Source organism: Lissotriton helveticus, chromosome 3_1 (assembly GCF_964261635.1).
Source record: "Lissotriton helveticus chromosome 3_1, aLisHel1.1, whole genome shotgun sequence".
NCBI lineage: Eukaryota > Metazoa > Chordata > Amphibia > Caudata > Salamandridae > Lissotriton > Lissotriton helveticus.
The window spans coordinates 1,926,821,231-1,926,835,554 of NC_136061.1; the positions used below are offsets into that span (position 1 = coordinate 1,926,821,231).

Below are 14,324 nucleotides of genomic sequence, written 5' to 3' on the forward strand. Positions count from 1 at the left end.
GCCCTTTTATATTACACTAGCTGCCCGTCCCGACGTTGTCCGGGTATAAAAAAGCTTTACCCAAAGGACGGCGAACGCTACCCCCTGCTTTCCAATGCAGCAGGCGTATTAGAATGCACACGCCCACACACAACAACGCTGAAGGGCACGCACACCTCACGACGTGCACGAACGCTAATCTCATCACAGTGAGATTAGCGTTTGTGCACGTCGTGAGGTGTGCGTGCTGTTCAGCGTTGTTGTGTGTGGGCGTGTGCATTCTAAGACGCCTGCTGCATTGTAAAACGGGGGGTGACAGGCAAAGCGGGGGGTGACAGCACGCCGGAGCAGACACGCCGCCCCCAGCGTTTGTCACACCCCCAGCACACGCCCACAGCACACGACGACCCACATGGCATGAAGGGCGGAACGTAGCACACGCCCCCAGCGTTTGTCACGCCCACAGCACACGATATGTACAACCCACGTAGCACACGCCCCCAGCGTTTGTCATGCCCCCAGCACACGCCCACAGCACAACACAGACACTCCCACAAGGGACTACTTTGCTGGCACGGTTCTTTTACCTTTTAAATGTATATGGTGGGCGTCTGCATAGCCTATGTCCTTCTGCTGCAACTGCCCTTTCCAATGCTGTTTTGGGTGTTGTGATTGGTGCTGTACTTCTTGAGTTTACCCGCCTAAAAGGTTTCAGCTCTCTCTTTATAATAGTAGTATAGAAGATAGAAAGAACAAAGTAATTTCATAAAACCAAGCAACTTTTTGTTGATTTTGCTCCACCTCACAAAGGCAATCCCATATCCAAGCCAGGTATTGCCAGATGGATTGTTAAATGTATCCAAACTTTTTATGCAAAATCAAAAAGAACTTTACCATACCCCCTATAGTGCAATCCACTCGCAAAATAGGGGCTGCTATGGCTTTCTTAGGAAACATTCCCATGGTTGACATTTGTAAGGCTGCAACATGTTGTGCACCACACACATTCACCAAGCACTATTGTGTAGACGATTAGCGAGACAACAATCTAATGTGGGTCATGCAGTACTTAGAACACTCTTTCAGAGAACTGTAATAGCTACAGGTTAGCCACTGCTTTGGGAGCATACTGCAGTATAGTCTCTGCAAAGCATGTGATCTACAGCTCGCATGCCTCGAACGGATAATGTTACTTACCCAGTAAGCATCTGTTCTTGGCATGTAGAGCTGTGGATTCACATGTGCCCACCCGCCTCCCCGGGTACCTATACCTGTTGCAGGTCTCTGTTACTTTATATACATTTATTTATTATTTATTTTATTTATTTCGATTTGCATGGACATCTCTATTCTACACATAATACCTCCATTCTCACCCTCTGCGGGAAAACAATCTAACAATGGAGTTGATGCCCATGCGCACTATCATCGAAAGGAGTCACCTACCTTGTGACTGTAAAGACTTCTTCGAAGAAAAACAAAGTACAAACATCCGGACCCAACACTAGATGGCGAGCTATGCACAGCATGTGAATCTACAGCTCTACATGCCAAGAACAGATGATTACTGGGTAAGTAACATTATCCTTCACAGGTGGCTCTCTTGCTATTTGGAGAAGAATAACCTTCTACATTTCAGTCAGTCAGGTTTTAGGAAGAAGTTAAGCATTGAGACAGCCTTATTAGAGGTGACTGAGGAAATTAAAGGTACATTGGATGAAGGTGCTGATCTTGTTAGATCTGACTGCGGCCTTTGATACGGTCCCCCCATTCTTTCCTCCTAGACCGTCTCGCAAGGATTGGAGTGAAGAATCTTGCGCTTAGCTAGCTATCCTCCTTTTTAGACAATAGAAAACAGGAGATTTTGCTGCCCCAGTTTGCCTCTGACAACAGGTCTGTCTCGGTCGGGGTTCAGCAGGGCAACATCCTTATATTGTTTAATGTGTACCTTGCCCCACTTGCTCTAATTGGTGAGTCATTTGGTGCTAAGATTGTGTCATATGCAGATGACACACAGTTTCTCTTTTCCTTTAAAGAGGGTGAGGATCTGGCTCTTGACTCTATCAAAACTTACCTTGCAGCAGTTTTTTCCTGGCTACATCAGAATCAGCTGATGTGCAATACTGACAAAACCGAAATTCTCTTTATGGTACCTTGGCGCCCTCAGGCTGATCTGCTTGCTGGTCAGATGGTTCCATCCCACCTGTTTCTCATACAGATAAAGCCAGGATCCTGGGAGTTACGTTTGACAGGTGCCTGTCTGTCTTACCCCAGATTGGTGCAGTGACTGGTATGTGCTTTGGTATATTAAGGGCAATCAAAAAATGTCTGTTTCTTCTATCCTTCTGTGCCAGGAAAACAGTTATCCAGGCTCTCATAACATTTGATTATGCTAATGCCTTATATCTTGACCTTCCAGAATATGCCATCCATAGATTGCAAATGGTACAAAATTCTGCGGAGCGCCTCTTACTGAATCTACCTCATAGAGCTAGAATCTCGAGTCATCTTTCCTCTTTGCACTGGCTCCAAGTAAAGAAGAGAATTCTGTTTAAAGCCTTGGTACAGATTTTTCGTGCTTTCCACCACATTGGCCCAGGATATCTGGCTTCCCGTATTCTTTTCTACAATCCTGTGAGGAGTCTACGATCTTCTCATCTGGCTTTGGCCTGAGTGCCGAGAGTGAGACTGTCAAGGATTGGAGGACGCTCCTTTTTTTTTGTTAGGGCCTTCGGCATGGAGCTCTCTTCCGATGCATCTGAGACAGGAAACTGCAAAACCTGCTTTTAGGACGGGATTAAAAACTTGGTTATTCAGTATGTAATCTGGTTTACTCTTGAATTAGCGCTAGGACACTCCTAGGAGAATCTGTGCGCTTTACAAATGTGTTTCTTCATCATCATCATAAATGTTACCTGTAGTTTGTCAGAACACATGTTGCTCTGTGTTTTATTAAATGCAATGTTTGATCGGTTCTGGTTGGTGTTTTGGGGTATAGCACAAAGTTGTGTTGTGCGCCAATGCATTATTTAGTGTTACAGGTACTGCTGCTATGCCATGACGCGCTGTTTTGTGTTATGCCTGGACACATGATGCTCTTACTGTGGTCTCTGTAGACGCCCCCTTAAGTGACATATATTTAAAGCTCTTGTAAAATCCTGTCTTTCAGAGGCCTCCCCAGTCAAGCCTTTGAGTACATCCGCTATAACAGAGGGATTATGTCTGAGGACGCATATCCATACACTGCTGAGGTGGGAGCACAGATTTTGTGATAAAAACATTGGTGATTCGGCTACTATGGACAAGTTGATGATGTTGTAATTTCCTTTTCTAGAATGGGACGTGCCATTTTCAGCCTGAGCAAGCATCTGCCATGGTGAAGGATGTTGTCAACATCACAATGGTATGTAGCGGTGGTCTGCCACAGTGGTTGTGCTCAGTTTCCTGGTACTTTCTTAGGTACTAAACTATTTTCTTAGCAACTTTTATGCGTGTCACTTACTAAATAGGACTTAGTCAAGCTCGGTAAATGACCCTTCTCCAGATGCGTTGTGAAGTTTGTTGGGTGTGACATGTGTCATACTCTGTTCGGTGATGAACACAAAAATCCTGCACTTCAACAGTGCCAATGAAGTGTTCTCCTGTAGATCTGAAAAGCAAGGGATGCCATGAGTGTGCATTAATGTACAAACCTAGTTGGAGAACAAATCTGGGCGGCAGCAAGGCTGTGTCATGGAATCACCCAGTATGCACAGTAGATGTGGAGACCTGGGTCCGAAGTCGTGCATACAGGGGGAAGGAAGCCGCCTCGAAATCTACATCACGCCTGACTCAGAAGATGACGAGGCCAAGGTGGGCAGTGAGGACTAAGGGGTTTACAGACTGGCACATTCGCCGGAAATGAACATCATGATTGGTGCTTGCTGTCAGATGCAGGGGGCAGGATGCTTGAAACGTGGTAGGTCAAAGCAGGAAATGGTAGAACGTTGCATGCGTGGAAGGATGTGGCAGGCAACGCAGGACATGGTAGTTGTGTCAAACCATGGTATGTTAGAATGTGGCAGACGTGGTAGACCAGAGCAGATGTGGTAAGAATAACAGGAACTTGTATAATGACAGGCATAAAGGACTTGGCAAACATGGCACAATGTGGCAGCCATAAAGAAGCAACGCAAAACCCGAGACAAAATGGTATTAAATGGCATTGCTTGTGGCCGGAGACATTGTATGATCCTTGGAAGGATGAGGCTGGTACCCACTGTACAAAGAGCAGCGTGCAGCATCCTGTGGCAAAGTGATGGATATGTTGCGGTCGGGCATGGGACGCGGTGGCAGGCCATGGTGGACTGCATCAGGATACAGAAAGATATGTGTGGAAATAACGGTGATGATTTGTTCCCTGCAGAACGATGAGCTCGGGATGGTGCAGGCTGTGGGCAACTCTAACCCTGTGAGCATCGCCTTCGAAGTAACATCAGACTTCATGCTCTATCAAGAAGGCATTTATAAGAGGTGAGCACCCACGCTGCTGACGTGCATGGAGGCAAACTCCCTAAAGCACAGTTCATCAAACTGTGGGGTGCGCCCCCCTCAGGGGGGTGCGACACCATCTCAGGGGGGGGGCGCGCTCTCCACCCTAGCATTTCATTGTTCCCCACTTTACCAATCAATGGGGCACGACCTGCCCATATTTTTGTCATGTTGAAAGCAAACCGTGAAAGCAGTCCGCTTTCTGTTTCACAGCACAGGAGACTCCCTGCCTCCCAACAGATTAAGCTTTTCAGCTCTCGGAATGAATCGTCCCAGGAAGATTAGTTATTCACAGGAAGGAGGCAAAATGTCTCTTTAAATTACAATAGTATGGGAATGTCAATTCTTCATAAATTGTAGAATGCACACTTAATTGACTGTGTTAAAAACTTTAAGCTGGCTTTCCCTTCAGTTTCAATTATGCAACGATTTCATGAAGATAGTGTGGACATTTACTGAGTTGGCAACATTTAGACACATTGTACACTGACAAATTTATCATTAGTTTGAGTTTTAAAGCAATTCTGTTTCTGTGTCAATGATTATGTTTTTAACCGCATGCGCGCTAACGGTTTTCCCGCTGTAAAAACCCGCGTTACATGACGAGCTGAGCTCGTCAAGGGTGTACGAGAGGCGTAACTCATGACGAGCTCAGCTCCTCATGAGCATAGAAGGGGTTAAACAAAACATTTGGTGAGGAGAAATGTTTGCATGTTTATATTTTTATGGGTTTGAGAAGGGGCATGTAATGCAATATCGTATTTTGTTTAGTTTCATGTCATGTAGGATGATTCAAATACTCTGGGGACACGCACGGTACATTAGCAGTTCTGTGTTTGGCAAGATGGGGCACGGATGCGGTTCAAGCAGTGCTTAATTAGAGCCGGTGGTTTCCGGTACTGACCACTGGCACTTATTTCACAGGGCTGGGGCTCCAATTTCTGACCCTGCAGGTGGTGGTCTCAATATTAACTGCCCAACTTCAAAATAAGAAGAACAACATACCTTGCATGGTGACAGACTGGTATGTTTTCATAGGCAGGCGTAGGTCTGTCCAGGTATGCATGATTGTGTATCACCACGTTAGTGATGACGTCATCATTCCTGTCATGAATCCAAGAAGTCATCATCAATGAATGGCTTGCATTCTATTCTCTGAGTTTGCTGCACCCTGCCACTGCCTGAGCCAAAGCCTCCCATTGGATAATTGTAGCTGGGGGCTGGCTTTTGACCGAGTTAAGGCAAGGAAACTGCAAGAGTGCATTTTGAACTTGGGAGTGAGGGCTCATGAGGAAGAATAAACAAAAGTAAGTGTGAACTTTCCAATTGCTGCGTAGCCAGAGTAGTATATCCTGCAGCCGTGCATTGCTACTATCCTCAATGTGCTCAATGCAGCTGTGGCCACCGCAACTTTTTGTGCGCTATGGAGCCACCTGCAGTATCGGTGCGCTGCCTCCCAGCATGCTAATTGCAGAGTGTACGTGAGCTCAATAGACGCAACAGCCATACTCATGTCTCACAGGCATTGGCAGCATTACTGCTGGGGACAGTGCTTCTGCTGTAGCAGGCAGGGTAACAGAAATTGCCGGATATAGTCTGGGATATGCAGATGGCGGTCAATTATGTAGTGTACCAGATTCCAGAAATTGCTGTCAGGTGGTGGTGGGTGGGGGGGCGACATCTAAAAAGATTGAGCTGGGGGGGGGCTCAACCTAAAAAGTTTAAATACCACTGCCCTAAAGGCATCATCTGAAAGGAAATAGAAGAACAGTGACCTCTGCTGGCTGAGGCTGCGAGTGCAGCTTGTAGTTACCGCTGTTGGGCAGGCAGTGCTGCTGAATGTAAAACTCTTGGTGTGGGAGAGCTGAGTGATGGCCTTACAGTGACATCTACTGGCCTGAGATGGGAGCACTTCTAATGCACACAGCCCATGCCTGGAAAGAACCTTGTGCTGTCCTTTCAGAGAATCGCAGCCCGTGGAGGGAGAGGCGTATACTTCCCTTTTAACAACCCCTGCTTGCAGAGCTTGGAGACCCCTATTCAGAGGCCTTGGATGCATAGATACAGTAATAAGGCTCCTGGAGAGTACGAGAGGGACATGAGGATATTGCTGTGACATCTGGTCAGGGATGCAAGTGCTGTTAAAGTCACACTGCCGTTGTCACTTGTTTCTGCTCTTAAAGTTACACCTGAAGTAGTAACCGTAAGAGCAGAAGGAAGAGACGAGAATGAGCCCTACCCTCAGGTCTGAGACAGGGTGCAGTTGCCTAAAATGGTGGGCACTTCTTTGTACAATAGCACAACATCCACTAACCTGAGCCACCAATCTAGTTGCCTCCCAGGCTTACCTCCCCTTCAAATTGGCACATGTGCTGCCCTTCCACTGAAATCCTCTTTTCTTTCCTTTTTCTAGTGACACTTGTGCGAGGACTCCAGATAAAGTGAACCATGCTGTGCTTGTAGTAGGGTACGGGCAGGAAGGGGGCATGCCTTACTGGATTGTGAAGAACTCCTGGGGCCCTCGCTGGGGCATGGATGGGTGAGTTGTGTGGAATGTTGTACCCGTGATCGGATCTCAAGGGAAGAAGGCATTGCCATGTGTCTGATCCTCAAGAGAGGCCTAGCCGCTCCTGCTGGATCTCAGAGTGCATTAAACAATGTGCTGGACGTGTCAAGGACAAAGACTGGTTGCAGAGGGCAACACAGTGCTTTGTAGTATAACATTTGCCAGCCTCACAGGGATGAATGTATGCAGTGGGGGTCGGGCAAAGAGGCCATGTAATCAAGGACCCAAGTGTTTCCATGGGTTATAAAGTGAATCGGCTAAAGGAAAAGTACAGATACTACAATTAAGGAGTATCATCCAAGGGGGGTGGCATTGGCAGGAAGTTATCGACAGGAGTGAAGATTCTTTTCAATTTTTCCAACATAAACAAACAAACAGTGGATGTTCATAGTGCTTACTTGGCATATTACATTAACCATATAACCGTTTCTGTTTTTCAATACTATAAGCATCACATATGCAGTTCAGGTCTCATCCAGATACATTAAATGTCACAGCGTCCCTTGTTCATCCTCAGGTTATTTGCAGTCTATATCACATGCAGGTGTCGTGCAGATCTCTTTGGCGCATCTTGTAGCTCTCCTCTCTTCCCACTAAGGCATGAATCACTTCATCCAACAAGGCCAGGTCATCTGCTGCCTTCTCGTCAGTTCTACCCTCAGGCATCCCTGGGCTCCTCAGGCAGTGGCCATTCTATCATATCTCTCCCCCATTGAGCTGCGTCTGTGGGCCTATAATGTAGCTATTTCTTCGCTGTGTGTCTCTTGCACCACTCTAGTATATTGATGAGTGAAGCTTCGAGGTGGTTCTCAAGATCAATTTATTCTAATAAGAAACTCACCACGGGGACAGGAACCAGCAGGCATCTCAGTTAAGCCACAACTGACCAGAAAATAACCACAAATAAATCTAATGATGCATGACTGTGATGCATGCAATGCCAAGTTCCAAAGCACTTCCGCACACTAAAACCACTCCCAAGGTTGCAAACTTATGCTGAACTTTTTTATTCTTAGATATGGATATAATTCTCAGAAGACACTGCTTTACGGAATTCTGCAAATACAAACTTATAATTACTCTCAACTTCTTTGTTATATTTTCCCAATAAGCCAATAGTTCTGGGCACGACCAGATCATGTGTGTGAACACAGATTCTTGTTCTCCACACCTTGAGAAATTCTGGGACCTATCTGGATACACCTTACTCAGCTTAACTGGTGTTAAGTGTGTGCGGTGCAAATAATTGAATTATTTTAATTTCAACTGTGCATTACTGGACACCTCTTGCACCTAGGTTCATGCCAACTCCATTCAGTATCCGTCAGAGGTGCATCTAAGTCTGTGCCTCTGCGCCGTCTGGTCACCAGTGGATTCGCTCGTCTCTATCTCATTGTAGGACTTTATAAATGTGGAAAATACTTTTTGGGCATTGTCCAAGCTTCAACCACCCTGTACGTGTGGGCGATTCCTCATTGGCTCTTGTAAACTACAGGTAAACCTCTCTGGCAGTCCTAGCCAGCTTCACGTTCTGCAGGAAGTGTCCATGTCTTCAAACGCTACCTGGCTGAGTGCCAACAATATGATCTCTTCCCCTTGATAAAGGTCTGCCAGAGTGTAGCATCCTCCGTCCCTCCAGATTACCACTGCTATAGCCCAGGTTAGGTTTCTGAACAACTGCAGCCACCACGCATTCAACAATCTATAAATGGGGGGACGCATCAGTACCCTCTTAACCGCTAAGTCCCACGTCCTAGCTGTCTGTGAAATCACATGTGGGCTCCCCTTTGGGATTGCATAGCCTCTGGTAAGGAAGGACGGCAATGATTCCCCCCCCCCACACACACACACATGCCTTGGAGTAATCTTTTTCCCAATGATCTGCTTCTTCGCCCCACTTTGCTGCATGTTGTAACCACACTGCCATATGACATAACTTTATATATGACAGGTCCAAAGAGCCCTCCAGTCTCTCTCTCTTTAATGTCTCCATCCACACTTGGCTTCTTTACCCCACCTATACCAACGAGATTAAGAGGCTACCTAGCTTTTTGAATGTAAATCGCGGAATATCACATAAAGTAAATAAATAAATCGTAAATCATACATTCTTATATAGCGCCTTTTCACCGTAAGGTCTCAAGGCGCTTGCTTTGGGAACCCGTCCTGGCCTTTCCCTGCAAGAATACCCCTACTGGGCATCCCCAAGGTGAAGACCAGGCATCCCATCACGGTGGGGCCGTAGTGGAGATTAAGCAAGCTATTGCCCAGAGTTTCAGAGTGTGAACCCACGATTCGAGTAGGCACCGAGGCGAGAATTATCGAGTCTGTGGACATTTTGAGCTCAAGACCCTGCTGCGTCAGGGATTGAACCCTGGTCCCAGGTCTGACCTCTGCATCAGGGACTGCCTCCTCTAACCGGTGAGCCACACTTCTCCACTAAAGTACTTTGAAGTGTGTACAGACACGGGGGTAGGAACACCATTTTTGAGACTGCTACTCTACCCATCGTAGACAATGGAAGGGTGGTCCAGAATTTTACTGAGGTTCGAAGACCCTGGAATATTTTGCCCATATTATAATTATATCACTTTTCAATAGTGTGTGCTATTTATGTACCCAAATATCAGAATTGTCTGTCTCCTATCTCAGCTGTACCCATGGCATCCTCGTCTGGGCTCCTAAAGGAAATATTAGTTTTTCCTTTACTAACCTGCAATTTATAATTTTCCCCAAACCTATACATTTTGTTTATCAGCACTGGTACAGACCTAACCACTGGGGAAAGTACACCAACGTATTGTCCGCATATAATGACACCATATGTGTCACCTTCCCCATTGAGATATTTCATTTGTGGTGCATTTCTCTGAGCTTAACTGTCAGTGGTTCCATCACCAGCACAAATAATAGTACAGATAAAGGACACCCCTGGCTGGTCCCTCTGTTTATATTCCACTGCTCTGAGATCACCCCATCAGATTTTACCCTAGCCACATGTTTTTTAATATAACAGCAGAACCCAGCATGTCCTTAACAACTGTGTTCATGTATCTCCAGTACAGCAAATCAAACGCTTTTTCTGTGTCAGGCGCAATCAGCGCTTGAGCCATTTCTGATTCCATAATTTTATAGAGGATATGACTTACCCATCTAAACCTAAGATGCAGCTCCAGGATTGGTGGAAACAGGCTAACCCAGTGCTCATTTTGAGGGTGAGGGTCTGTGCCAGCAATCCCCCCGCTCTTTCACAGCCATGGGATCGCTGGGTTTGCACTGCATATGCCAGGCTGGTCATAGCAATAGAGCCAGCCAACCCGACATGCGCACTGCAGGGGTAGCTGTAATCCTGCAATTGCAGGATTCAGCCCCACCCCCTGTCTTCACACTGTGGCGTTTAAGTAAAATGGCATTGAACTGCCTTTTACTTATTCGTCTGTGCCTACAGCACTAGCAGCAGGCGGGCGACGTTCTTCCGCTCAAACGGAGCAGCCATTCCTGTAACTATCTGGTTGTGACCTCTCTATGGGGGTGGATGAATGGGCCCAAAACCCACTCCGCCAACAATAGTAATCAGGTCTTGGAAGAAGGTAGAAAAGATGTGGTGGGATGGGAAGTTAACCATGTAAACATCTTTATGGGACTCCATCTCTTTTTCTGACCTTGGAGTGGTTTCCCCTAACTTTATTACAGTATCTCCCACTGCTTTTGATGTTTGTTTTGTACAAGATACTGCAGCAATAAACAGCATAGGCAACCTTGTGCTTCACTGTGCCAAGTGTAAGCAGGGAGATTTGAAGAGCAGGATACCACAAAGGAGAACAAAATGTCCATCACTGCTTCAAACGCAGGCTTCTAGACACAAATGTAGGACAGAGGGGGGCATTTTTACAAGCCCCTTGGCGCAAATAAGCCCCATGGTTTCTTTATTCTTTTGTTATTGTATTTGTTATTCTTTTGTTATTGTATTTTATGCCAATTCACAGTGCTTCAGCAAGATGTCATGTATCTAAAGAAATGTTTTGCTACACTAGCAGTGCCCATCAGTGCAGCACATGCAAGTGTCTGAGTTCCTGCATAATGTCCTGCAGGGGCTCTAATGCCCCTCTATGTGGGTGCCTGCAAGTCCTTACAAGGCAGCAGCAGTTTGTTTGCACTATGCCTTCCTGTTTTCACTCATTCCTTCTTCATCCTTCCTTCTTCCAGGTACTTCAACATAGAGCGTGGAAGTAACATGTGCGGCCTCGCGACCTGCGCCTCGTACCCAGTCCCACAGGTGTAGCCGGGATCGACTGGAACAGGAGAGGAAGAGGAGCTCTTCTCACTATCTCAGGACCCCTCTTACTGCTTTCATTTGACTTATACCAAAACTGGAAATGTGATTCATTGATTGAAAGCTTATAATGCACACTGTCGTGTAAATCACATCACGGCCTAGACAGACCCACACAAGTGCCTTCTCCTCCTTGCTCAGCCAGTTATGGGCGGAAGAACATTTCAGGTCAGCACTGGAGGGAAACCTGATACTGTGAATTTTAAGTAACTTTAATTGGATGTTATGTTTTAAAAAAAAAAGATTTTCGTGGACAAGTTGCATGCAGGCATGGCAGGACAGGGCCTAGGAACAGAGCCGTGAGAGTCAAGCATGAACCCTCTCTCCTCTCTGGGGATAAGCTCAGAGGCAGGGTGGCCTAACCGGTGACCGGGGATCCCGCAACAAGCGGGTGACGTGGTACGGCCAGGGCAGGTCAGTCACATCATGCGGGTGCTTTTAAGGCATGGATGGGACAGTTCATCACATATCAGACTTGATTGATTTGTCAAGAATTTTGCCTTTGCCCTCTTTAGTCACTGACCTGCTGGGAAATCTCTCACTGTCCTTGTAGGCCAGTCTGCTTCTGGACATGTACAACTCTCAAAGTTTATATCTAAAAAGGAAAAGAGGTTCTGTGTTCCCTCTTTGTTAAAAAAAACTTTTGTTTCTACTTCTGTTCAGCATCCGGACACCTCCTTGCCTGTTATTGTTGATACACTTGACAAGCACTTTTGAAATAGTTCAAGGCACTTTGTAAAAACAGGTGTTCAATATAGCAGCGGTGACTCAATGGAGGTCTGTCAGTACCTCGACCCCCACTACATTCACTGGCCATGACTTTACCTTCGTATGATAGGTCGGTTCTAACTCCAGTCCCAGCTACTTTGGGTGTAAGAGGTAATTAAACTCTTGAATGACCAGGACAAAGGATTAGTGAGGTTGAGTTAATGGTGAGATCAAAGTAATACAAATTTATGTTTTGGTCAAAGTTATAAACATAAAAGTCAGAGTAGAAGTACTCAGGGGTACTGAATCACCATCTACCATTTGTATTAAAATGGCCATCCAGAAATACAAGTGGAACAATGGATGTCCAAGCACCTCCCATGCACTGACCCATTTTAGAGTGATAAAGGCTTCACCTAGAAGGTAATGAATCTATATCTCTATGGTAGAGAATATGCCACGATTGAATTCTCCTCATAGTTAGCACTTTCCCCCCAAAACACATGGCACTTTCCATTATCACCCATCTCTGAGTCAGTTCCTTAGTTTAGTGAAAAGTACACACAGTTTCCATGTCTTCTTTATATGGCATAACACTGGGAAAGACAGGCCCTTTGGAAAAATAGGACACCCACTGTCCCACAATGGCAGCAGGCTGGTGCCCGTGAAGGGCCTGCAGCGTGAGAATAGGTGTGGTCCACTGGCTCCTGGTTCAAGAGTCAGTCATGACGGACTCCTGTGCCCAGACAGGAAAGCCTCTCAGTCGGTGAAGTCTTTGTGTGAACTGTAAGTCTAATGTTTGAGTCCCAGACGGACCACTCCGACTTTCATGCTTGAACTTAGTGCTACTGGGTTGGCCACCCCATATTAGGTCTGGCGTTAGCCAAGACGTTCTGTTAAAAAAAAAAAATCTTAAAAAATACATACAGCTAGACATGCATTGAGGGCTTTTGTCCTTTGGTCTTCGCCTATTGGTCTGTTAAATTGTCATTCACATTTCGGTGGGTCAGCCCATTGCTATCACTAGCTCTCCTCACTGTGTGTGACGTCATTTTGCTTGTGCACATCTACACAAAAACTAGTCCCCTTTATTGCCAGGGCTCGTAGTCCAATATGTGTATTTTTTTCTTTCTTTCTTGTCTTTTTGATGCCACTACCTCCCTGCCTATGTTTGCTTGACATATTTAATTAAGTGTAACATTTTAAACAGCAGAGATATTCAAATTAGGGATGCTTTTATTTGCAGGGATGAAAGGCTGCACTGCTGCCTCGATGAAACAATAAACATCGCACTTGTGGTAAATCTGTATGCCGCTGTCACTGAAGTTATTTCAAAAGTTCATGCACAACAAATAATTAAATTACTTCTACTCAACTAAATTCTAACAAAGCAGTTTTCCTATTATCTTCTATAAAATCATTTTTAGCATGGTGAACCGTTAACGAGATTTTCGGTCTGATCCCACCCACTGCTTTTTGCCAGGCACAATCTTACAGATACCGATAATAAAATACAAACACCGGAACAAATTTTACTCTGATGCACTGTATGGGTTCCTTTTCATACTTAAATGCTTCATCTGCTTTTTTGTGTTTAGCTTCTCGTGATAAAATAAAACTTTAGTTATTGGTGCCAGAGCCCTAACCCACCCGCCTGTGTACATCATGACATAGGGGCATATGTATCAAATACCGTTATTGCGATTCTCAAATAGCGATTTTTAGAGAATCCCTTTTTGAGAATCGCAAAACGGGATGTAATAAAAAATTCACAAATATTTTGCGATTCCTCGGCATTCCTTAATTGCGATTAGCAAATTGCGAATAGCAATTAGGAATACCTTCCCATTCCTTCCTATGGGCTAGGAGGCCCATAGGAATGATGGGAAGACATTCTCAATTTGTGATTCGCAATTAGAGAATCCCAAATTGAGAATGCAATTTCAAGGGTGCCAGGGTGTCAAAAGGACACCCTGTTGCACCACTGAAATATGTATGTGCGCCACATTGCACTTTTAAAAATGCAAAAAAGGGCATTTTTCAAAGAAATCGCGAATTACCACCAACTATAAGTTGGTGGTAACTTGCGATTCCTTAAGGCCACATTGCACTTTTTCTGTGCTTCATACATTGCATTTAAGGAATCGCAAAAAAGAGAATCACAAATTTTGCAATTCTCTAATTTGCGATGCCCTTTTGGGATGATAC

At 45.4% G+C, this 14,324-nt stretch overlaps 1 protein-coding gene across 1 annotated transcript in view; it reads left to right on the forward strand.

The window, feature by feature from the left end:
* Nucleotides 1-13,423, forward strand: part of CTSH (cathepsin H) — a 127,562-nt gene extending 114,139 nt beyond the window's left edge. Inside the window, exons 8-12 of the mRNA XM_078682944.1 lie at nucleotides 3,149-3,230; nucleotides 3,314-3,382; nucleotides 4,385-4,491; nucleotides 6,923-7,048; nucleotides 11,282-13,423. Coding sequence (XP_078539070.1) covers nucleotides 3,149-3,230; nucleotides 3,314-3,382; nucleotides 4,385-4,491; nucleotides 6,923-7,048; nucleotides 11,282-11,357 — 460 coding nt within the window. The 3' untranslated portion in view covers nucleotides 11,358-13,423. The remainder of the gene's footprint in view (nucleotides 1-3,148; nucleotides 3,231-3,313; nucleotides 3,383-4,384; nucleotides 4,492-6,922; nucleotides 7,049-11,281) is intronic.
* Nucleotides 13,424-14,324: the final 901 nt, after the last annotated feature.